Raw genomic sequence first — 24,046 nt, 5'->3', positions numbered from 1 at the left:
CGCTGCCGGAGAGGGCGCTCCGCACCGGGAAACGGGGAATGCGGGACGGAGAATCCCGCTGCCGGAGAGGGCGCTCCGCACGGGGAAACGGGGAATGCGGGACGGAGAATCCCGCTGCCGGAGAGGACGCTCCGCACCGGGAAACGGGGAAGGCGGGACGGAGAATCCCGCTGCCGGAGAGGGCGCTCCGCACCGGGAAACGGGGAAGGCGGGACGGAGAATCCCGCTGCCGGAGAGGTCGCTCCGCACCGGGAAACGGGGAAGGCGGGACGGAGAATCCCGCTGCCCGAGAGGGCGCTCCGCACCAGGAAACGGGGAAGGCGGAGAATCCCGCTGCCGGAGAGGGCGCTCCGCACCGGGAAACTGGGAAGGCGGAGAATCCCGCTGCCGGAGAGGACGCTCCGCACCGGGAAATGGGGAAGGCGGGACGGAGAATCCCGCTGCCGGAGAGGGCGCTCCGCACCGGGAAACGGGGAAGGCGGGACGGAGAATCCCGCTGCCGGAGAGGGCGCTCCGCACCGGGAAACGGGGAAGGCGGGACGGAGAATCCCGCTGCCGGAGAGGGCGCTCCGCACCGGGAAACGGGGAAGGCGGGACGGAGAATCCCGCTGCCGGAGAGGGCGCTCCGCACCGGGAAACGGGGAAGGCGGGACGGAGAATCCCGCTGCCGGAGAGGGCGCTCCGCACGGGGAAACGGGGCAGACGGAGAATCCCGCTGCCGGAGAGGACGCTCCGCACCGGGAAACGGGGCAGGCGGAGAATCCCGCTGCCGGAGAGGGCGCTCCGCACCGGGAAACGGGGAAGGCGGGACGGAGAATCCCGCTGCAGGAGAGGACGCTCCGCACCGGGAAACGGGGAAGGCGGGACGGAGAATCCCGCTGCCGGAGAGGACGCTCCGCACCGGGAAACGGGGCAGGCGGAGAATCCCGCTGCCGGAGAGGGCGCTCCGCACCGGGAAACGGGGAAGGCAGGACGGAGAATCCCGCTGCCGGAGAGGGCGCTCCGCACCGGGAAACGGGGCAGGCGGAGAATCCCGCTGCCGGAGAGGACGCTCCGCACCGGGAAACGGGGAAGGCGGGACGGAGAATCCCGCTGCCAGAGAGGGCGCTCCGCACCGGGAAACGGGGAAGGCGGAGAATCCCGCTGCCGGAGAGGGCGCTCCGCACCGGGAAACGGGGAAGGCGGAGAATCCCGCACTAAATGATATTTCAACGAGGTTGTGTTTTTAGAAGCATCTTAAAGGAGAGAAAGACAGAGAGAGGGAGAGACAAAGAGAGAGAGAGAGACAGACGGTGAGATAGAGAGAGGGACACAGAGAGAGAGAGAGACAGAGAGTCAGACAGAGAGACAGAGAGGGAGACAGAAAGAGAGAGAAACAGAGGAAGAATGGCAGAGAGAGGGAGACAGAGTGATCCGACCATCAATTCATTCAGAGACACGTGGAGAAGTAAACCGTGGTTTTAATCAGCTTAGAACTGAGCCTGCCTGTGACCGGGTACAACACTGAAGGTGGCCCCGCAGGTCAGCAGCTCTTATACTTCCTGTAAAGGGGGAGGAGCCATGGGCAGAGCCATGGGCGGAGCCATGGGCGGAGCCCGTACATGCCCCAACATATCCGCTGTGGGTGAAGCCACACAATGGCCCATTGGCGGAGTCCACAGAGTTAATAACATACCACAGCAGAACATGATACAATGCATTGATTAATTATCAGCAGTAATACATTCACCACATTCACCCCCTGTTCAAAAATGAAGACGGCGGGGGTGACGGGCTCATGGTTTCAGCCGGTCCGGCGCCCGGACCGTGCGTTGCAACCGCCTAAGCACTGGTGTTGCAGCCGCTTCGAGTGGCTGTGGAAGTGGGTCCGGAGCAGGCACAGGCGTGGACTCCGGGAGCGGCTCTTCCGGAGCTTCATTCCTGTTGTCCGGTGTGGCAGGTGGGAGGAAGCGCGGGAGCCATATAGGGGTGGGGGCGCTGGACATGGTAGATTGGACGGGATATAGTGCGGGGGCTGCAGTAGTGGTTGTAGTGGTGGAGACTGTGGGCGCCAGGTCCCGGAGGGAGACGGTATCTTGTCGGCCATCGGGGTGTTCGACGGACGCATAGTGTGGGTTGGAGTACAGGAGCTGGACCCTCTCGACCAGGGGGTCGGTCTTATGGCTCCAAACGTGTTTTCGGAGGAGGACTGGACCCGGTGTCATCAGCCAGGGCGGAAGCGAGGCCCCTGAGGTAACTCCCCTGGGGAAAACAAACAAGCGGTCATGAGGAGTCTGGTTTGTGGCCGTGCAAAGGAGGGACCTGGTAGAGTGGAGCGCATCGGGGAGGACCTCCTGCCAGTGAGAAACTGGGAGATTCCTGGACCGCAGGGTCAGTTGGATGGTCTTCCAGACCGTCGCGTTCTCCCTCTCCACCTGCCCGTTTCCCCTGGGGTTATAGCTGGTAGTTCTGCTCGAGGCGATGCCCTGACTGAGCAGGTACTGACGCAGTTCGTGAATGATGAGCCCCGGTCACTGTGGACATAACTGGGGAAACCAAACAGGGTGAAGACACTATGCAGGGCTTTAATGACAGTGGGGGTGGTCATATCAGGGCAGGGGATGGCAAACGGGAAGCGGGAGAACTCGTCTATGATGTTCAGGAAGTACGTGTTGCGATTATTGGAGGGGAGGGGCCCTTTGAAATCGATACTGAGGCGTTCAAAGGGCCGGGATGCCTTTACCAGATGGGCCTTATCCGGTCGATAGAAGTGCGGTTTACACTCCGCACAGATCTGGCAGTCCCTGGTCATGGCCCTGACCTCCTCGGTGGAGTAGGGCAGGTTGCGGGCCTTGATGTAATGGGCGAGCCGGGTGACCCCCGGGTGGCAGAGGTCATCGTGGATAGCCTGAAGTCGGACATCTTGCGCGCTGGCGCAAGTGCCGTGGGACAGGGCATCTGGGGGCTCGTTGACCTTCCCAGGACGATATACTATATCGTTGTTATAGGTGGAGAGTTTGATCCTCCACCTCAAGATCTTGTTGTTCTTGATTTTGCCCCGCTGCGTATTGTCGAACATGAAGGCTACCGATCGTTGGTCGGTGATGAGGGTAAACCTCCTACCAGCGAGGTAGTGCCTCCAGTGCCGCTCGGCTGCCACGATGGCTTTAGCTTCTTTTTCGACCGAGTGTCGAATTTCGGAGGAGGTGAGGGTGCGGGAAAAAAACGCCACCGGCCTGCCTGCTTGGTTGAGGGTAGCGGCGAGAGCGACCTCTGAGGCATCGCTCTCCACCTGGAAGGGGAAGGACTCGTCCACCGCGCGCATCGCGGCTTTGGCAATGTCCGCCTTGATGCAGCTGAAGGCCTGGAGGGCCTCGGCTGCCAGTGGAAAGAAGGTGGCCTTAAATAGTGGGCGGGCTTTGTCCGCATGCTGTGGGACCCACTGGGCGTAATAGGAGAAAAATCCAAGGCACCTCTTCAGGGCCTTGGGACAGTGAGGGAGAGGGTGTTGTAGGAGGGGGCGCATACGGTCAGGGTCGGGCCCTAGGACCCCGTTCTCCACGGCGTAGCCGAGGATGGCTAGCCTGGTTGTGCGGAAAACGCATTTCTCCTTGTTGTAGGTGAGGTTGAGTTTTTGGCCGGTTTGGAGAAATCGGTGGAGGTTGGCGTCGTGGTCCTGCTGATCATGGCCGCAGATGGTGACGTTGTCCAAGTACGGGAATGTGGCCCGCAGCCCGTTCTGGTCAACCATTCGGTCCATTGCTCGTTGGAACACCGAAACCCTGTTCGTGACGCCAAAGGGGACCCGGAGGAAGCGGAAGAGGCGGCCGTCTGCCTCAAAGGCCGTGTAGTGGCGGTCCTCCGGGCGGATTGGGAGCTGGTGGTATGCAGACATCAGATCTACCGTGGAGAACACGCGGTAGTGCGCGATCTGGTTTACCATGTCTGTAATCCGGGGAAGGGGGTACGCATCGAGTTGCGTGTACCGGTTTATGGTTTGGCTGTAATCAACTACCATCCAGAACTTTTACCCGGTCTTAACGACCACCACCTGAGCTCTCCAGGGGCTACTGCTGGCCTCGATGACCCCCTCCCGCAAGAGATGCTGGACCTCGGACCTAATGAATGTCCTGTCCTGCATGCTATACCGCCTGCTTCTGGTGGCTACTGGCTTGCAGTCGGCGGTGAGGTTTGCGAAGAGAGGGGGGGGGGTCGACTTTTAGGTTTGCGAGGCTGCATATGGTGAGCAGGGGCAGGGGCCCCCCGAATTTAAGAGTTAGGCTCCTGAGGTTGCACTGGAAGCTGAGTCCCAAAAGGAGAGGTGCGCAGAGGTCTGGGAGCACATATAGTTGAACATTAGCGTACTCAGCGCCCTGTATCGCTAGGGTTGCAGTAGGGCACCCTTGGATTTGCACCGAGTGCGACCCAGAGGCGAGGGATATGGTTTGTTGCGTCGGGAATATTGTGAGCGAGCAGCGTCTTACCATGTCCGGGTGAATGAAGCTCTCTGCGCTCCCGGAGCCGAAAAGGCAAGGTGTCTCGTACCCGTTAACCCGGACAGCCATCATGGAGCTCCGGAGATGCTTAGGTCGCGACTGGACCAGGGTGACCGCGCTGAGCTGGGGGTAGCCGGCGGCGTGATCGGAGGTGCTGGGGCGGCCCCGCGATGGCTGTCCGTGTAGGTCGTACGCGTCGAGCGGCGTAGCAGATGGCGGCCCCCGTTGGTCGAGCGTGGCGGGCGGTGAGGAAGATGGCGTCCAAGATGGCGGCCCCCATGGATCGCACGTGATATGCGGAGGCGGAGTTGGCAGACACGCTGCCACCTTGCGGGGTCTGCGGGCCTGTGGATCGGGTCTGTGAGTTCGAGTTCTTAGACCTGGCCAGGCAGACCTTGGCGAAGTGTCCTTTTCGTCCGCAGCTGCTGCAGTTCGCGTTGCGGGCTGGGCAATGCTGTCGGGGGTGTTGGGACTGGCCGCAAAAGTAGCAGGGTAGCCCCCCCATGATGGGCGGCCGTCCGCGCGGCACAGGCCTGGGGTAGTCTCGGGTCGGGGGCCCACGAGGGGGTCGTGTGATCGGCCGGGAACTCAGTAAGGCTCTGAAAAGCGGCCTCCAGAGAGGTCGCCCGTTTTACCGTGTCCTCCAGGTCCTGGGCCCCTTTTTCGAGCAGGCGCTGTCTCACATAGTTCGACCGGACCCCCCGCCACGTAAACGTCTCGGACGGCGAGCTCCATGTGCTGAGTGGCCGTAACGGCCTGGTAGTTACAGTTGCGCGCGAGGGCTTTGAGGTCGCGTAGGTGATCATCTAGCGACTCCCCGGGACGCTGGCGGCGAGTGGTGAAGACGTGTCGTGCGTAGACTTCGTTCACAGGCCGCACATAGAGGCGTTCGAGCAGCGCGAGGGCCTCTGTACGGGAAGCGGCTTCGTCGAGCTGGACAGAAAAGCGATGGCTCACCCGTGCGTGGAGAAGACTCCGTTTCTGTTTGTCAGTGACGGATGGCGTGGACGACGCGGCGAGATAGGCCTTGAAGCATCGAAGCATCCACGGCCTGTGGATCGAGTTCCAGTCTGTCAGGTTTGAGGGCTGATTCCATATTTGTATTTTAAGCTGATTAAATTGATGCGACCATCAATTCACTCAGAGACACGAGGAGAAGTAAACCGTGGTTTTAATCAGCTTAGAACAGTGCCTGCCTGCGACTGGTACAACACTGGGAACCGCCTGCAGGTCAGCTGCTCTTATACTTCCTCTTAAGGGGTGGAGCCATGGGCGGAGCCCGTACATGCCCCAACAAATTCCCCCTGTGGGTGAAGCCACACAATGGCCCATCGGCGGAGCCCAGAGGGTTAATAACAGAACACCACAGCAGAACATGATACAATGCACTGGGGAATTATAAGCAGTTACACATTCACCACACAGAGGGAGAGATAGAGAGACAGAGAGAGAGAGACAGAGAGAAGGAGACAAAGACAGAGGGACAGAGAGAGGGAGACAGAGAGAGAGACAGGGAGAGAGACAAAAAGAGAGAGAGGGAGATGGAGAGATAGAGATTCAGAGAGAGGGAGACAGAGAGAAACAGGGAGAGAGATAGAGAGAGAGAGATAAAGACAGAGACAGAGAGAGGGAGACAGAGAGGGAGAGAGACAGAGAGAGAGAGAGGGAGAGAAAGAGAGAGAATTACAGAGAGAGAGAGAGACACAGAGACAGAGAAAGTCAGAGAGAGGGAGATAGGGAAAGAGATAGGGAGGGTTGTCAGGGTGGAGGAGGTCACAGAGATGGGGAGGGTTGCAGGGGCTGGAGGAGGTTACAGAGATTGGGAGGGTTGTAGAGGCTGGAGGAGGTTACAGAGATAGGGAGGGTTGTAGGGGCTGGGGGAGGTTACAGAGATAGGGAGGGTTGTAGGGGCTGGAGGAGGTTACAGAGATAGGGAGGGTTGTAGGGGCTGGGGGAGGTTACAGAGATAGGGAGGGTTGTAGGGGCTGGAGGTGGTTACAGAGACAGGGAGGGTTGTAGGGGTTGGAAGTTTTTACAGAGATAGGGAGGGTTGTAGGGGTTGGAAAAGGTTACAGAGATTGGGAGGGTTGTAGAGGCTGGAGGAGGTTACAGAGATAGGGAGGGTTGCAGGGGCTGGAGGAGGTTACAGAGATAGGGAGGGGTGTAGGGGCTGGAGGAGGTTACAGAGATTGGGAGGGTTGTAGAGGCTGGAGGAGGTTACAGAAATAGGGTGGGGCTGGAGGAGGTTACAGAGATAGGGAGGGTTGTAGGGGCTGGAGAAGGTTACAGAGATAGGGAGGGGTGTAGGGGCTGGAGGAGGTTACAGAGACAGGGAGGGTTGTAGGGGCTGGAGGAGGTACAAAGATAGGGAGGGCTGTAGGGGCTGGAGGAGATTACAGAGATAGGCAGGGTTGTAGTGACAAATGCTACGGAGGGCTTTGAAAAGAAAGAATGAGAGTGTTTGAATGGAGTGGTTTCTGGACTGAGGGCCAGGGGAGTGAGCGGGAGTTGGTGCAGGGCAGGACCTGAGCAGCAGAGTTTGATTGGCTGCCGATCACGGGCGGGGTGAGATAGGAGGTGGCCAGTCACATGCAATTGATCTCTGAATGACCTCGGCCAACATCTCTAACGTGAAGGATGGAGCGGGGCGGGGTCCAATCGCTAAACGACAACCGGCGAGCAGGGCAGCGCGGGCGGAGGCCACTCAGGCCATGGATTTGGGGACAGCAGGGATACGCGCCAGACGCCAGCGACGCCTCACCTGGTGAATTTGAAGATCCTCAGGAGGCGCACACAGCGGAGGACCGAGATGCCCAACGGTGGCATGATCTGAAATTCCACCAGGATGGTCTCCACAATGCCGCCGCACACCACAAAGCAGTCAAAGTAGTTGAAGAATGAGACAAGGTAGGCGTTGAGGCCAAGGCTGTACATCTTGAGCAGCATCTCACAGGTGAACAGGGCCAGGAGAACCTTGTTGGCGATGTCTAGAGTCAGGAAGGAAGAGGCGCGTTACGATTAAAATGAGCGCGATGTCCATGTACCTCATTTGTCACCAGCGTAAAAACCACCGTACTGTCCTCCACTGACGGCATTTTCGCCAACAAACCATTGGCAACCTGTTGAGCTAGACCGGCTGCCAAGGCAAGGAAGGGACCCCCACCCCCAACCCCGTCCACCCAACCCGCTGAGGGTGTGATTCAGAATCCTGGGCGGGATTCTCCCATCGCCGCAAACGGCGGCGCGTTTTATGGCGGCGTGACCGGGCCGCTCCCAGGACTAAGCCTGGCCAGGGGGCCAGCACGGCGTTGCAGCGGTTCACGAACTGGGCGTCGCGGGGTCCGCGCATGCGCGGTGGCTCCCTTCAACGCGCCGGACCCGACGCAACATGGCGCAGGGCGACAGGGGCCGGCGGGTAGGAAAGGAGGCCCCCAGCCAGCCAGGCCGCATCGGAAGCCCCCGCCCCCGGGGTCGGAGCCCCCCCCCCACACACACACGCAGGCCGCCACCCCCGCGTGCAGGGGATCGCGTGCCGGCGTCGGGGCGGCGTGGCCCCGGTCGCAGGGGATTCGCCGGCCCGGCCCAGGGCTGGGAGAGTCCCACCCCCTACTCCAGCGAAGAAGGCCATTCAGCCCACCGTTCCCGTGCTGGCCCCGGGGAGGTGCTACGAGCCGGCCACCGCAATCTTACTTACCCCATCGGAACACTCCCCCCCCCCACCCTCTCAATGATTTTGACACCTCGATTAAATCTCTCCCTTAACCTTTTCTGCCATAAGACCATAAGACATAGGAGTGGAAGTAAGGCCATTCGGCCCATCGAGTCCACTCCACCATTCAATCATGGCTGATTTCAACTCCATTTACCCGCTCTCTCTCTCCCCAGTCATCACGATCCCACCTCTGCCAGTCTCTCCGCTGGTCTGGAGACCGTGCGACCCTGGTGCCCTGCGACCCTGGTGCCCTGCGACCCTGGTGCCCTGCGACCCTGGTGCCCCGCGACCCTGGTGCCCCGCGACCCTGGTGCCCTGCGACCCTGGTGCCCTGTGACCCTGGTGCCCTGCGACCCTGGTGTCCTGCGACCCCGTGACCCTGGTGCCCCGCGACCCTGGTGTCCTGCGACCCTGGTGTCCTGCGACACTCGTGCCCCGCGACCCTGATGCCCTGCGACCCTGGTGTCCTGCGACCCTGGTGCCCGTGACCCTGGTGCCCTGCAATCCTGGTGTCCTGCGACCCTGGTGCCCGTGACCCTGGTGCCCTGCGACCCTGGTGCCCGTGACCCTGGTGCCCTGCAACCCTGGTGTCCTGCGACCCTGGTGCCCGTGACCCTGGTGCCCTGCGACCCTGGTGCCCCGCGACCCTGGTGCCCTGCGACCCTGGTGCCCCGCGACCCTGGTGCCCGTGACTCTGGTGCCTGTGACCCTGGTGCCCGTGACTCTGGTGCCTGTGACCCTGGTGCCCGTGACCCTGGTGCCCTGCGACCCTGGTGCCTGTGACCCTGGTGCCCGTGACTCTGGTGCCTGTGACCCTGGTGCCCGTGACCCTGGTGCCTGTGACCCTGGTGCCCGTGACCCTGGTGCCCGTGACCCTGGTGCCCGTGACTCTGGTGCCTGTGACCCTGGTGCCCGTGACCCTGGTGCCCTGCGACCCTGTTGCCCGTGACCCTGGTGCCCTGCGACCCTGGTGCCTGTGACCCTGGTGCCTGTGACCCTGGTGCCCGTGACCCTGGTGCCCGTGACCCTGGTGCCCTGCGACCCTGATGCCTGTGACCCTGGTGCCTGTGACCCTGGTGCCCGTGACCCTGGTGCCCGTGACCCTGGTGCCCGTGACCCTGGTGCCCTGCGACCCTGGTGCCCGTGACCCTGGTGCCCTGCGACCCTGGTGCCTGTGACCCTGGTGCCTGTGACCCTGGTGCCTGTGACCCTGGTGCCCGTGACCCTGGTGCCCGTGACCCTGGTGCCCTGCGACCCTGGTGCCTGTGACCCTGGTGCCTGTGACCCTGGTGCCCGTGACCCTGGTGCCTGTGACCCTGGTGCCCTGCGAACCTGGTGCCCGTGACCCTGGTGCCCGTGACTCTGGTGCCTGTGACCCTGGTGCCCGTGACCCTGGTGCCCTGCGACCCTGGTGCCTGTGACCCTGGTGCCTGTGACCCTGGTGCCCGTGACCCTGGTGCCCGTGACCCTGGTGCCTGTGACCCTGGTGCCCGTGACCCTGGTGCCCGTGACCCTGGTGCCTGTGACCCTGGTGCCCGTGACCCTGGTGCCCTGCGACCCTGGTGCCCTGCAACCCTGGTGCCCGTGACCCTGGTGCCCTGCGACCCTGGTGCCCTGCAACCCTGGTGCCCGTGACCCTGGTGCCCGTGAACCTGGTGCCCGTGACCCTGGTGCCCTGCGACCCTAGTGCCCGTGACCCTGGTGCCCTGCGACCCTGGTGCCCGTGACCCTGGTGCCCTGCGACCCTGGTGCCCGTGACCCTGGTGCCCGTGACCCTGGTGCCCCGCGACCCTGGTGTCCTGCGACCCTGGTGCCCGTGACCCTGTTGCCCGTGACCCTGGTGCCCGTGACCCTGGTGCCCGCGACCCTGGTGTCCTGCGACCCTGGTGCCCGTGACCCTGGTGCCAGGACACTCGTGGTTGTTGATCCAGTTTATTTTAAATCATTCACGGATTGTGTGGCCGTCGCTGGCCGAGCCCAGCATTTATTCCCCAACCCTAATTGCCCCTGGGGATTGTGGTGGGTGAGCCGCAATCTTGAACCCGCTGCCGTCCCCGTGTGGTGTAGGTACAGCCACAGTGCTGTTAGGGAGGGAGTTCCAGGATTCTGACCCAGCGACAGTGAGGGAACGGCCGATATATTTCCGAGTCGGGATGGTGTGTGTGTGTGTGTGTTGGGGAGGGGGAACGTGCAGGCGGCGGGTGTTCCCCGTGGCGTCTGCTGCCCTCGTCCTTCTCGGGGGTAGAGGTGGTGGGTTTGGGCGAAGCTTGTCGAAGGAGCCTTGGCGAGTGGCTGCAGTGCATCTTGTAGACGGTACACACGGCTGCCGCTGTGCGTCGGGGGGTGGAGGGGGTGGGTGTTGAAGGTGGGGGTTAGCGTGTCGATCGAGCTGGGGGGGGGAGTGGGTGTTGAAGGTGGGGATTAGCTTGTCGATCGAGCGGGGGGGGGGGTGTTGAAGGTGGGGGTTAGCGTGTCGATCGAGCCGGGGGGCGGGGGCTGCTTTGTCCTGGATGGTGTCGAGCTTCTCGAGTGTTGTCGGAGCCGCGCTCATCCAGGCGAGTGGGAGAGTCCATCACACTCCTGACTTGTGTCCTTGTAGATGGTGGACAGGCTTTGGGGGGTCAGGAGGTGAGTTACTCTCCGCAGGATTCCCAGCCTCTGACCTGCTCTGGTAGCCACAGTATTTATACGGCTGGGTCCAGTTCAGTTTCTGATCAATGGTAACCCCCAGGATGTTGAGTGTGGGGGATTCAGCGATGGGAATGTCAGTGAATGTCAAGAGGCGGTGGTTAGATCCTCTTGTAGGAGACGGTCATTGCCGGGCACTTGTGTGATGCGAATGTCACTATGTTATGTGTGTGTTTGCTGCGAATAACAGTTATTATTCAGGGGGTAATTAGGGAAGGGTAATACTTACTGGATGTACCCAGCAACACTCAGATCCTGTGAATGACTAAAGAGCTTTCATTCAAAATGGACATAACCCATCAATTGTCAAATAAGAGTATCTATTGATAAAGAGGGAGAGGGTGGTCAGGTGGGAGAGGCGGGACATGGGGAAGGGAATTTTGAAAGGAGTAGCAGTGCTAAGGAACACTTTATCAAGCGAGAAGCGAAGGCAAGAGATTGTGGAGTGGCGGGAGAGGGGTCAGTGGGCAGGGTGGCCAGCGGGGGATTTAAAGAGATGGGAGGGGAGGCCGGGCAGTATTATACAATTGATCCCTGAATCACCTCAGAGAGTAGCTCCGGTCAGTAATATACAATTGCTCTCTGAATGACCTCGGAGAGTAGCTCTGGTCAGTAATATACAATTGCTCTCCGAATGACCTCGGAGAGTAGCTCCGGTCAGTAATATACAATTGCTCTCTGAATGACCTCGGAGAGTAGCTCCGGTCAGTAATATACAATTGCTCTCTGAATGACCTCGGAGAGTAGCTCCGGTCAGTAATATACAATTGCTCTCTGAATGACCTCAGAGAGTAGTTCCAACCAATCACCAGATTTCCCGGAATGAAGGGGGTCAAGGCAGCGAAGCGGGGTTGGGGGTGGGGGGGGGGGGTGAGGAAGCTGCTGGGTGTGGGTTAGCGAGAAGGTCCGAGACGCTGCCTACTTGCCCTGGGTCTCCGTCAGCCAGTCGGGCTGGTTGTAGTGCTCCGAGGCGATGGCGGCGGTGTTGAGGAAGACCAGGAGGAGAACGACCCAGTAGAACGTCACCGACTTGACGGCCGCCCGGCATCGGCGCCGGCAGCACCGGTTCCACCGGCGGAAGCGCTTGCTGCGAGGCAGAGGGCAGAAACGGTTTTGGCGTGAGGTGGGCGGAAAATTGGCGGCTGGTGCGGCTGGGCAGGAGTGGCAGGCGAGCCCTGGCGCAGCACTCGGACACGGGCAATCCGGAACCACTGCGCGAACCGTTGCTTACCGGGACGATAATTATATCGGTAAGAGCAATGAAGAAAGGGAATTGTTTTATATATATTGTCTTAAGCTGTAATTAAGGGGTCAACAGCTTAGCAGGTTGTGATGTCATTCATGGGAGGGGCTGGGTCTGTTTTTTAGTTTCGTTTTCAGCCCTGCCCGGTGTCTGTTATTGTTTAGTTTCATTTTGAGAGTTCCGATCTGGGTTCTGAGGGAAGGAGGTGTGTCTCTCAAACTGAAAGCTTCTCTCTCAAGGACCTTGCGAATAAATCTGTTAGCCACTGAGCGTTAACTGTGTTAATTAAGTGGCATTTGTCCCGTGTGAGTGGATCTTGCTTGGGTGGGGAAAATAAGTTCAAGTACCTCCCTTTGTTTTTTTTTAAGAATGTTTAGCTGTGAATTGAACAGCTTTATTTTCCTTCGATGTCAATGGGGTTAATCCTGTGTGAATAAGATAGTTTGTTTCAATTTTTTAAAAATTCCTCTCCTCACAGTTGTCGTGGGAATGTCACTTTAAGAAATGCTTGTCTGCTCAAGTGGCTGCAGTGATGTCAGAGTGTGGGTGGAGCTGAGCTCTGGCTCGGCTTTTCAGTTTCGCTTTGAGGAAAAGCTTGGGTGTGTCTGTGTTTTTTGGTTTCGCTTCAGTGTTGGAGCTGAAGCCAGACAACGCAGGGGTACTGCTGTTCTCTCTGCCATGTAAAGACTATCTCTTGATCATTTGGTGAATTCAGAGTTTTAACTGCTCTCAGTAGAGAATTTAAACCTGATGTGCTTCTGTAAAAAGGATTTTTGTCTTATGGGTGTTAAAAGGACAGTTTAAGGATTACTTAGTGTTGTATTCTTTGGGGGTTGTATTTGAATTGATGGTTGCTAAGATGTTCACTGTATGTTTTAAAAAGGTTAACTTGAGTTCATAGAATAAACATTGTTTTGCTTTAAAAAATAGTTTTCCATTTCTGCTGTCCCACGCCTGTAGAGTGGGCCGTGTGCTCCCCATACCACAATCTATTAAAAGTTGTGGGTCAGGTGAACTCCATGATACACTTTGGGGTTCTCTAAACCTCGGCCCATAACACGGTTTACAAATTGAAAAATTGTTGAGGTTTCTCATTCAGTTTCTAAATATAAATTTGGGGTCTGATCCGGGGACTGTAACATAAGATACACAGGCCAAGGGCAAAGGGCATTGTTTAATTAAGTGCATTGAGCACATATAAACAGGGATCGCTGGGCTAGAAATCAAGAGCGAATGCTTCAGGCAAGGGTTCAAGGGTCCACATCGCTGCCGCTGGCAATGAATAAACGGGGAATTGGGAGCTAATCTCAGTAATGGTGGCCAGGAAACTATAAATAGGAGGCGGCTGAGACACTGGACGTGACAGGAGAGCCGGGAGACGGAGCAAGTCAGTGAAGGAAAGGTTCCTGCTTTCGGTTTTGACTTCAGTAACCGGCTCGGGACGCGATTGGCAACCTCGGGCGAGGGGAGGCTATTTGGCCACGAGGGGAATCACGAAGGAAACAACTGACAATAACATCAATTTGACACCGGTGGGGGAACGGGAGTGTGGCGTGTGTGGCAGGTGACAGGCGGGGGGGGGGGGATGGGGGGGGGGGGGTGCAGTGGTGGTGGTGGAGGTGCAGTGGTGGGAAATTATCAGAGGTCCCACCAATTCCCCCCCCCCCCCATCCCCCACCACGTTGACCCCCCCCACCCCCGACGTGGCACAGGTCAGCGGGAGGAGTCGCGCGCGGTGCCCGCGGCTCGCTAGCCCAGCCGTCGAGGTTGGCGTGGGGGTGTGGAGCACGGCTGTACAATGTGGGAAGGCAGCGGAATTTGGCGAGATTATGGATGGAAGGGAAGGAGAACACTCACCAGATGCGGGTCTTGGCGACTTTCGCCCTGCAGGAGAAGAGATGACAATTAGAGAAGTGGAGCGAGACTTCGGAAACCGAGATGATTTGGAGACAAACATCAGAGTTATCATACAGAGCAGAGAAAACGTGCAGAAACGGTGCTCGCACAGTCACAGAAAGACCGAGGCAGCTCGTTCGACAGAGGAGAAGCACAGAGGCAAACATTCAATTGTGTATTTTAAAAATTCAATCGCTGTTGCAATAGAGACAACATTGATGTACCAGTCCTGGGAGTGTTTGATGGGGACAGTGTAGAGGGAGCTTTACTCTGTATCTAACCGTGTGCTGTACCTGTCCTGGGAGTGTTTGATGGGGACAGTGTAGAGGGAGCTTTACTCTGTATCTAACCCCGTGCTGTTCCTGTCCTGGGAGTGTTTGATGGCGACAGTGTAGAGGGAGCTTTACTCTGTATCTAACCCCGAGCTGTACCTGTCCTCGGAGTGTTTGATGGGTTTAGTGTAGAGGGAGCTTTACTCTGTACCTAACCCCGTGCTGTACCTGTCCTGGGAGTGTTTGATGGGGACAGTGTAGAGGGAGATTTACTCTGTATCTAACCCCGTCCTGTACCTGTCCTGGGAGTGTTTGATGGGGACAGTGTAGAGGGAGCTTTACTCTGTATCTAACCCCGTGCTGTACCTGTCCCGGGAGTGTTTGATGGGGACAGTGTAGAGGGAGCTTTACTCTGTATCTAACCCCGTGCTGTACCTGTCCTGGGAATGTTTGATGGGGACAGTGTAGAGGGAGCTTTACTCTGTATCTCACCCCGTGCTGTACCTGTCCAGGGAGTATTTGATGGGGACAGTGTAGAGGGAGCTTTACTCTGTATCTAACCCCGTGCTGTACCTGTCCTGGGAATGTTTGATGGGGACAGTGTAGAGGGAGCTTTACTCTGTATCTCACCCCGTGCTGTCCCTGTCCAGGGAGTATTTGATGGGGACAGTGTAGAGGGAGCTTTACTCTGTATCTGACCCCGTGCTGTACCTGTCCTGGGAGTATTTGATGGGGACAGTGTAGAGGGAGCTTTACTCTGTATCTAACCCCGTGCTGTTCCTGTCCTGGGAGTGTTTGATGGGGACAGTGTAGAGGGAGCTTTACTCTGTATCAACCCCGTGCTGTACCTGTCCTGGGAGTGTTTGATGGGGACAGTGTAGAGGGAGCTTTACTCTGTATCTCACCCCGTGCTGTACCTGTCCTGGGAGTGTTTGATGGGGACAATGTAGAGGGAACTATACTCTGTATCTAACACCGTGCTGTACCTGTCCTGGGAGTGTTTGATGGGGACAGTGTAGAGGGAGCTTTACTCTGTATCTAACCCCGTGCTGTACCTGTCCTGGGAGTGTTTGATAGGGACAGTGCAGAGGGAGCTTTACTCTGTATCTAACCCCGTGCTGTACCTGTCCTGGGAGTGTTTGATGGGGACAGTGTAGAGGGAGCTTTACTCTGTATCTAACCCCGTGCTGTACCTGTCCTGGGAGTGCTTGATGGGGACAGTGTAGAGGGAGCTTTACTCTGTATCTAACCCCGTGCTGTACCTGTCCTGGGAGTATTTGATGGGGACAGTGTAGAGGGAGCTTTACTCTGTATCTAACCCCGTGCTGTACCTGTCCTGGGAATGTTTGATGGGGACAGTGTAGAGGGAGCTTTACTCTGTCTCTAACCCCGTGCTGTACCTGTCCTGGGAGTGTTTGATGGGGACAGTGCAGAGGGAGGTTTACTCTGTATCTAACCCCGTGCTGTACCTGTCCTGGGAGTGTTTGATGGGGACAGTGTAGAGGGAGCTTTACTCTGTATCTAACCCCGTGCTGTACCCGTCCTGGGAGTGTTTGATGGGGACAGTGTAGAGGGAGCTTTACTCTGTATCTAACCCCGTGCTGTACCTGTCCTGGGAGTGTTTGATGGGGACAGTGCAGAGGGAGCTTTACTCTGTATCTAACCCCGTGCTGTACCTGTCCTGGGAGTGTTTGATGGGGACAGTGTAGAGGGAGCTTTACTCTGTATCTAACCCCGTGCTGTACCTGTCCTGGGAGTGTTTGATGGGGTCAGTGTAGAGGGAGCTTTACTCTGTATCTAACCCCGTGCTGTACCTGTCCTGGGAGTGTTTGATGGGGGCAGTGTAGAGGGAGCTTTACTCTGTATCTAACCCCGTGCTGTACCTGTCCTGGGAGTGTTTGATGGAGACAGTGTAGAGGGAGCTTTACTCTGTATCTAACCCCGTGCTGTACCTGTCCTGGGAGTGTTTGATGGGGACAGTGTAGAGGGAGCTTTACTCTGTATCTAACCCCGTGCTGTGCCTGTCCTGGGAGTGTTTGATGGGGACAGTGTAGAGGGAGCATTACTCTGTATCTAACCCCGTGCTGTACCTGTCCTGGGAGTGTTTGATGGGGACAGTGTAGAGGGAGCTTTACTCTGTATCTAACCCCGTGCTTTACCTGTCCCGGGAGTGTTTGATGGGGACAGTGTAGAGGGAGCTTTACTCTGTATCTAACCCCGTGCTGTACCTGTCCTGGGAGTGTTTGATGGGGACAGTGTAGAGGGAGCTTTACTCTGTATCTAACCCCGTGCTTTACCTGTCCCGGGAGTGTTTGATGGGGACAGTGTAGAGGGAGCTTTACTCTGTATCTAACCCCGTGCTGTACCTGTCCTGGGTGTGTTTGATGGGGACAGTGTAGAGGGAGCTTTACTCTATATCTGGACTCACAGACACATGGCGCAGCAATCAGTATGTTCCTCTTCTCCGACGATCTCCGTGTTGATTGAGGCAGTTTCACTGCCCGGGAGACTCGCTATCAGCAAAAGAACAAAGAATAAAGTACAGCACAGGAACAGGCCCTTCGGCCCTCCAAGCCCGTGCCGACCACGCTGCCCGTCTTATCTGCAATCTTCTTCACTTCCTGGGTCCATATCCCTCTATTCCCATCCTATTCATGTATTTGTCAAGATGCCCCTTAAATGTCACTATCGTCCCTGCTTCCACCACCTCCTCCGGCAGCGAGTTCCAGGCACCCACTACCCTCTGCGTAAAAAACTTGCCTCGTACATCTCCTCTAAACATTGCCCCTCGCATCTTAAACCTATGCCCCCTAGTAATTGACCCCTCTACCCTGGGGAAAAGCCTCTGACTATCCACTCTGTCTATGCCCCTCATAATTTTGTATACCTCTATCGGGTCGCCACTCAACCTCCTTCGTTCCAGTGAGAACAAACCGAGTTTATTCAACCGCTCCTCATAGCTAATGCCCTCCATACCAGGCAACATCCTGGTAAATCTCTTCTGCACCCTCTCTAAAGCCTCCACATCCTTCTGGTAGTGTGCCGACCAGAATTGAACACTATACTCCAAGTGTGGCCTAACTAAGGTTCTATACAGCTGCAACATGACTTGCCAATTCTTATACTCAATGCCCCGGCCAATGAAGGCAAGCATGCCGTAGGCCTTCTTGACTACCTTCTCCACCTGTGTTGCCACTTTCAGTGACCTGTGGACCTGTACACCTAGATCTCTCTGACTGTCAATACTCTTAAGGGTTCTGCCGTTTACTGGATATTCCCAACGACCAAAATGCATTACCTCACACGTGTCCGGATTAAACTCCATCTGCCACCTCTCCGCCCAAGTCTCCAAACGATCTAAATCCTGCTGTATCCTCTGACAGTCCTCATCGCTATCCGCAATTCCACCAACCTTTGAGCAGTCCGTAAACTTACTGATCAAACCAGTAACATTTTCCTCCAAATCATTTATACATATTACAAACAGTGTTAAAATACTGTTATCAATCCCTTTCTGTCTGCCCTGTCTTCTCCTTTTTATCCCCGCCCTTCTGCACCACCTGGGGTTTCGGTTTAAACTACAGCGCCAGGATACTCCCTGCTGGGGACTAAGTCCCCACGCTGGCGGGAGAACAGACGGCAACCACTCCGGCATCAACAGGCCTCGAATGTGTGGAATTCTCCGCATTTTTGGGGGCTAGGTGGACGCCGAAGGGGTTGGCGCCTCCCCAACCGCATCCGAAGGTCCGGCGTGGAACAGGTGCCATGAATCCGCGCATGCGCAGAGTGGCCGGCGCGGGGGCTTCTCTGTACCGCGCCGGCCCCCAGGCAATATGGTGGAGCCCTACAGGGGCCCGGTGGGAAAGAAAGGAGTGCCCCCAGGGAACAAGCCCGCCCACAGATCGGTGGGCTTCGATCGCGGGCCAGGCCACTGCGGGGGCCGCCCACCCCCCCCCCCCCCCCCCCGCCGGGCTTGGATCCCCCCCCCCGCAGCGCCCCCGAAGACCGCCCACGCATACTCGTCCGCCGGGTCCCGCCGGTGCGTGAGTTGGGTGATTCACGCTGGCGGGACAGGCCAAAAATGGACGGCCGCTCGGCTCATCGGGGCCTGGAGAATCGCCGGGGGAGGGGGGGGAGGGGGGGGGGGAGGGCGCTGTCAACGGCCCCCCGACTGGCCTGGTGGGAATCCCGCTCCTACCCGAGAAACGGCACCGGAGAATATGGCAGCCGGCGGCGGGACGGGATTTGTGCCTCCCCCCCCCGGGGATTCACCGACCCGGCCCGGGGGTGGGGGGGGGGGGGGGGGGGTGTCGGAGAATCCCGCCCCAGATTTTAGGCAGAGTTGGAACCCCTTTATTGAACCCTTTATTGCGGTGGGCAAAACCGAGACATTCCCTTTCGGTTCTGTGGCAGAAACGGTGATGATGATTTGATAGACCTGGCAAGCGGCCAATCGGAAATGTACACTTTCCTCTTGGGGGCTGTGGTTGGCGGGGCCAGACAGAAAGTTCCAGAAGGAAGGCGGATCTGGTGAAGAGTTCCATTTCATTTTGGGTGTGTGCTGCGGAAAAATCCGGGCACGAGGCAGGTTTTAAATCTCTCTCCCCTGCTGATTGAGGGAGCTTTCTACAACCTACAGCTTCTGGGAGATCGCTGACTATAGAGAGCTACATCGTCAGCAGCAAAGAACAATCTGATAAATATTAATCCCTTTTTCATTTTAAACCTTTCCCCCCCCCCCCCCCCCCATCCCGCCGCGTGTGTCCGTCTTGTGTGTGTCCGGATGGAGGGTGGGTTTTGGGATGAGGTAGATTGTTAGATCATTGTTCGGTTGTTATTTTATATTTTCATCTTTCCCTCTTGTTATTAATAAATAGATTGTTCACATTTTTGCTTACAAATCTGGTGTCTGCATCTTATTGCAACAGCCAAATAAGTTAATAAGAATTATTTGTGAATTCACTTGTCATGTGAGTGTACCTTTAAGAAATGGGTGTTTATAAATGGGTGTGTATATAAATATCTGTAGTGAGAGTACCTTTAAGAAATGGGTGTTTATAAATGGGTGTGTATATAAATATCTGTAGTGAGAGTACCTTTAAGAAATGGGTGTTTATAAATGGGTCGGTATATAAATATCTGTAGTGAGAGTACCTTTAAGAAAAGGGTATTTATTACTGCAGTGATGTCAGAGAGTGGGTGGAGCTAGGCTATCTGTCAGCTTTTTACTTTCATTTTAGGCTGTTTGCTGCAGGGTGGGTTTTAGTTTCGTTTTCAGAGCCAGTCACAGCCAGAAGGTGTATGAATCTCTCTCTGTAATCTAACAACTGTAAATCGATCCTTTGGTGATTTATAATTAATAACAGGAGTGACTTTAACCTGATGTGCTTCTGGTAAAAGGTGTTTTAAGTCTTATGGATGCTAATAGGAAAACTTAAAGGATTACTTAGTGTTGTATTCTTTGGGGGTTGTATTTGAATTGATGGTTGCTAAGATGTTCACTGTATGTTTTAAAAAAGGTTAACTTGAGTTCATAGAATAAACATTGTTTTGCTTTAAAAAATACTTTTCCATTTCTGCTGTCCCACACCTGTAGAGTGGGCCGTGTGCTCCCCACAGCACAATCTAGTAAAAGTTATGGGTCAGGTAAACGCCACGAAACACTTTGGGGTTCTCGCAACCCTGGCCAACACACTTATGCTGCGACCCCGGATCGAGGGGGGGGCACGGGAATGGACCCCCCCCTCCCCCCCAGGGTGTCGTGACAACAGCAGAGGTCCCAGCACTGTGGAATACTAATAATCACAGCCCTCCATTCAGAAAAAACACGAGCAAGAGGGGTAAAGCAGGGGTCATGCGGCCGGGGCCCCGCGTTGACCGCTCGCCAACCCGTGTTTCACTCACCGTGCGTCTCGTTCGAGGCGCTGAACCACCCCTGTTTTCCTCGCTTCCTGCTCGCGATGTCGGCCAGAGTGATGCCTGGGCGATGAGGGAGGGGCAGTGCCGAGGCACGCAGGGGAGAGGGGACACGAGGGAGGGAGAGTGAGGGATAGAGAGTGTTAGATTTTAAATAATGACTCGTGTAAAATACATATATTACTCTAGAATCTACCAGGATGATACAATGACCAATAGTCTTCTTGTTGAGAGATTAACTATTTAATGAGTAATAAAATAATAAACTGTGAGTTCTTTTACTTAATACTAAACTAACAATAAAGAATTAAAATACAATACAGGTAACCATATAACTATACATTATTATAACAAACTAGTTCTAACTTCGCTCACTCTAACTATTCTGTGTCTTGCTTGATCACTGTTCTGAATCACATCATCATTTGATTTGACATCCTGGAGATTTACCAGGATGCTGCCTGGATTGGAGGGTGGGTCTTATGAGAAAAGGCTGAGGGAGCTAGGGCTTTTCTCATTGGAGCGAAGGAGGATGAGAGGCGACTTAATAGAGGTCTATAGGGTGATGAGGGAGATAGATAGAGTGGACGTTCAGAGACTATTTCCTCAGGTGGATGTAGCTGTTACAAGGCGGCATAACTATAAGGTTCGGGGTGGGAGATTTCGGAGGCATGTCCGAGGGAGGTTCTTTACTCAGAGAGCGGTTAGGGTGTGGAATGGACTGCCTGCTGTGATAGCGGAGTCAGACACTTTAGGAACTTTCAAGCGGTTATTGGATAGGCACATGGAGCACACCAGAATGACAGGGAGTGGGATAGCTTGACCTTGGTTTCAGACAAAGCTCGGCACAACATCGAGGGCCGAAGGGCTTGTTCTGTGCTGTACTGTTCCATGTTCTATCATCTGACTTAGAAGAAGCGGGAAACCAGTTCTTATAGTAGCTGACTGTGAGCCGCCTAGTGTTGAAATGACTGTACTACATGTACATATATTGATCATGTATATTGATGTCTGAATATCACCACACAGAGAGCGTGGGAGGGGACAAAGACGGGGGGTGCGGAGAAACAGAAAGTGAGAGACAGAAGTGCAAAGGGCAGGGTGGGGTTGTGAGAGAGGGGGAGAAAGAGAGAGGGACGGGGAGAGAGGGAGAGGAAGGTGAGAAGGAGCAAGAGGGATAGAGAGAGAGAGGGGGAGCAGAGAGAGCGAGAGAGAGAATAATGGGGGGGGGGAGGCGGATGAGAAGGAGGATGCCAGATGGATGGAAAGAGCGGGAGAGATAGAGAGAGAGAGGAGGAGATAGAATGAGGGAGGGAACGAGAGCGAGGGAGAAGGAAGGGGTACGAAGGGGAGAGAAGGAGATGGATACAGAGAGACGAGGAGGGAGATAGAGATGGGGAGAGAGAGGAGGAGTGTAGAGAGAATGGGCAGAGAGAGAGAAAGGGGATAGACAGAGGGGGAGAGAGGGGAGGTGTAGTAAATGGAGAGGGTAGAGCAAGGGGGAGAGAGGAGGGGTGAGAGAAAGGGGAAGAGGGGAGGCAGACAGAGAGAGTGAGAGTGATGGGAGTTAGAGAGAGGGGACAGAGCGAATGGGAGAGAGAGAGACGGGGAGATGGGGTTTGGGCAGAGGAGGGGGATAGAGAGGGGGGAGAAAGGGGGTTCAGTGAGAGGGGAAGATAGGAGGGGGATGGAGAGAGAGAGGTAAAGAGGTGGAGAAAGGGGGATAGAGAGATGGGGAGAGCGGTGCGGGAGAGGGGAGGGGAGAGAGAGGGGAGAGAGGAGGGGAAAGAGTGTGGGGATAGAGAGGGGAGGGTGTAGGGAGAGGGAGAGAGGTGGGGAATAGAGAGCGAGGGAGAGAGGAGGGAGGGTGTGAGAAGATTGGTGAGAGAGAGAGAGGGGTGAGATTGAGAAAGGGGTAGAGAGAGAGAGACAAAGAGAGAGATAGATAGAATAAGGGGAGAAAAGGAAAGATGGAGTGAGGGGAGGAAGATTGGCAGAGAGAAAGGAGAGCGGGGGTAGAGACGGTGAAAGAGAGGGGATATAGAGAGAGAAAAGGAGAGGGCGAAAGAGGGATGGGATAAGGGGGAGAGACAGGGAGGCAAAGAGGGTGTGTGAAAGAGAGGAGAGAGAGGGAAGAATAAGAGAGAAGAGAGTAACAGCATTCAGGAAGATAGAGGGGAGAGTGATGGAGAGAGAGAGAGAGAGATGGGGGGGAGAATGGAGGAGGGAGAGAAGAGTAGAGAGAAAGGTGGGTAGAGAGAAAGGGTGAGAGAGAAAGGGGGGTGTCAGAGTTGGAGTGAGAGGTAGAAAGCGAGAAAGAGGGGTGGAAGAGAGAGAAGGGCAGAGAGGGAGGGCAAGAGGGAAAAAGGAGACAGTAAGAGATAAATAAAAAGAAGGGGAACAAATAAATTAATCATTGGAGAGACTTAAGTGAATGTCTCTGCGCAAGAGCTGATAATAAGTTGACTTGACACCCCCACACTACCTGTTGTATATCAAAAATAGTAATGTGCATTTTGTCCACTTGAGGCTACCATATGTGCTTGTACCAGCAGAGGGAATCTGCTTGGAATACTTACTAAAGGTTAACAGCTGATGTAGTTCCACTTCTAAATATCAAAATGTGATTCTTCCCCAGGAATATCTCACCACCCAGGGTCTAACTGTGCTGTCCTGCAACCCATTCCCCAATTCATCCTACCCCTTCCAGAAAGGCAGGGGCGTCCCACGACCCCAAAATTCAATCCAGAACCCCTGACTCCCACAAACGGCAAACGATGCCGGGTCAGTTCACTTTAAATCCGGGAGATTGAGAGATATTCATTACCCAAAGGTATCAAAGGATACCGGGGCTGGGTGGGGGTGAGGGGGGGAGGGGGGGCGAAGGCCGGGATCTGGAATTAGGTCACAGATTAGGCACAATCTTGTTGAATGGGGAAACAGGTTTGTGAGGGGCTGAATGTACCTCCTCCTGTTCCTGTGTAACAGCCTCAAGAGGGGCTGAATGGGCCTCCTCCTGTTCCTGTGTAACAGGTTCGAGAGGGGCTGAATGGGCCTCCTCCTATTCCTGTGTAACAGGCTCGAGAGGGGCTGAATGGGCCTCCTCCTGTTCCTGTGTAACAGGCTCGAGAGGGGCTGAATGGGCCTCCTTTTGTTCCTGTGTAACAGGCTCGAGAGGGGCTGAATAGGCCTCCTGTTCCTGTGTAACAGGCCCGAGAGGGGCTGAATGGGCTTCCTCCTATTCCTGTGTAACAGGCTCGAGAGGGGCTGAATGGGCCTCCTCCTGTTCCTGTGTGACAGGCTCGAGAGGGGCTGAATGGGCCTCCTTTTGTTCCTGTGTAACAGGCTCGAGAGGGGCTGAATAGGCCTCCTGTTTCTGTGTAACAGGCTCGAGAGGGGCTGAATGGGCTTCCTCCTATTCCTGTGTAACAGGCTCGAGAGGGGCTGAATGGGCCTCCTCCTGTTCCTGTGTAACTGGCTCGAGAGGGGCTGAATGGGCCTCCTCCTGTTCCTGTGTAACAGGCTCGAGAGGGGCTGAATGGGCCTCCTCCTGTTCCTGTGTAACTGGCTCGAGAGGGGCTGAATGGGCATCCTCCTGTTCCTGTGTAACAGGCTCGAGAGGGGCTGAATGGGCCTCCTCCTGTTCCTGTGTAACAGGCTCGAGGGGGACTGAATGGGCATTCTCCTGTTCCTGTGTAACAGGCTCGAGAGGGGCTGAATGGGCTTCCTCCTATTCCTGTGTAACAGGCTCGAGAGGGGCTGAATGGGCCTCCTCCTGCTCCTGTGTAACAGGCTCGAGAAGGGCTGAATGGGCCCTCTCCTGTTCCTATGTAACAGGCTCGAG

The 24,046-nt window shown here is 56.0% G+C and overlaps 1 protein-coding gene across 1 annotated transcript in view; it reads right to left on the bottom strand.

The window, feature by feature from the left end:
• Positions 1-24,046, bottom strand: part of cacna1fb (calcium channel, voltage-dependent, L type, alpha 1F subunit) — a 224,520-nt gene that overhangs the window by 156,530 nt on the left and 43,944 nt on the right. The window contains exons 9-13 of the mRNA XM_072489013.1: positions 20,191-20,265; positions 16,715-16,799; positions 13,976-14,002; positions 11,802-11,962; positions 7,237-7,462 (exon numbers count right to left, since the gene is read on the bottom strand). Coding sequence (XP_072345114.1) covers positions 7,237-7,462; positions 11,802-11,962; positions 13,976-14,002; positions 16,715-16,799; positions 20,191-20,265 — 574 coding nt within the window. The remainder of the gene's footprint in view (positions 1-7,236; positions 7,463-11,801; positions 11,963-13,975; positions 14,003-16,714; positions 16,800-20,190; positions 20,266-24,046) is intronic.

Source organism: Scyliorhinus torazame, chromosome 22, assembly GCF_047496885.1.
Source record: "Scyliorhinus torazame isolate Kashiwa2021f chromosome 22, sScyTor2.1, whole genome shotgun sequence".
Lineage (NCBI taxonomy): Eukaryota > Metazoa > Chordata > Chondrichthyes > Carcharhiniformes > Scyliorhinidae > Scyliorhinus > Scyliorhinus torazame.
Note: the sequence above shows the minus strand (reverse complement) of the source record. Positions and strands in the feature narration are given on the sequence as shown.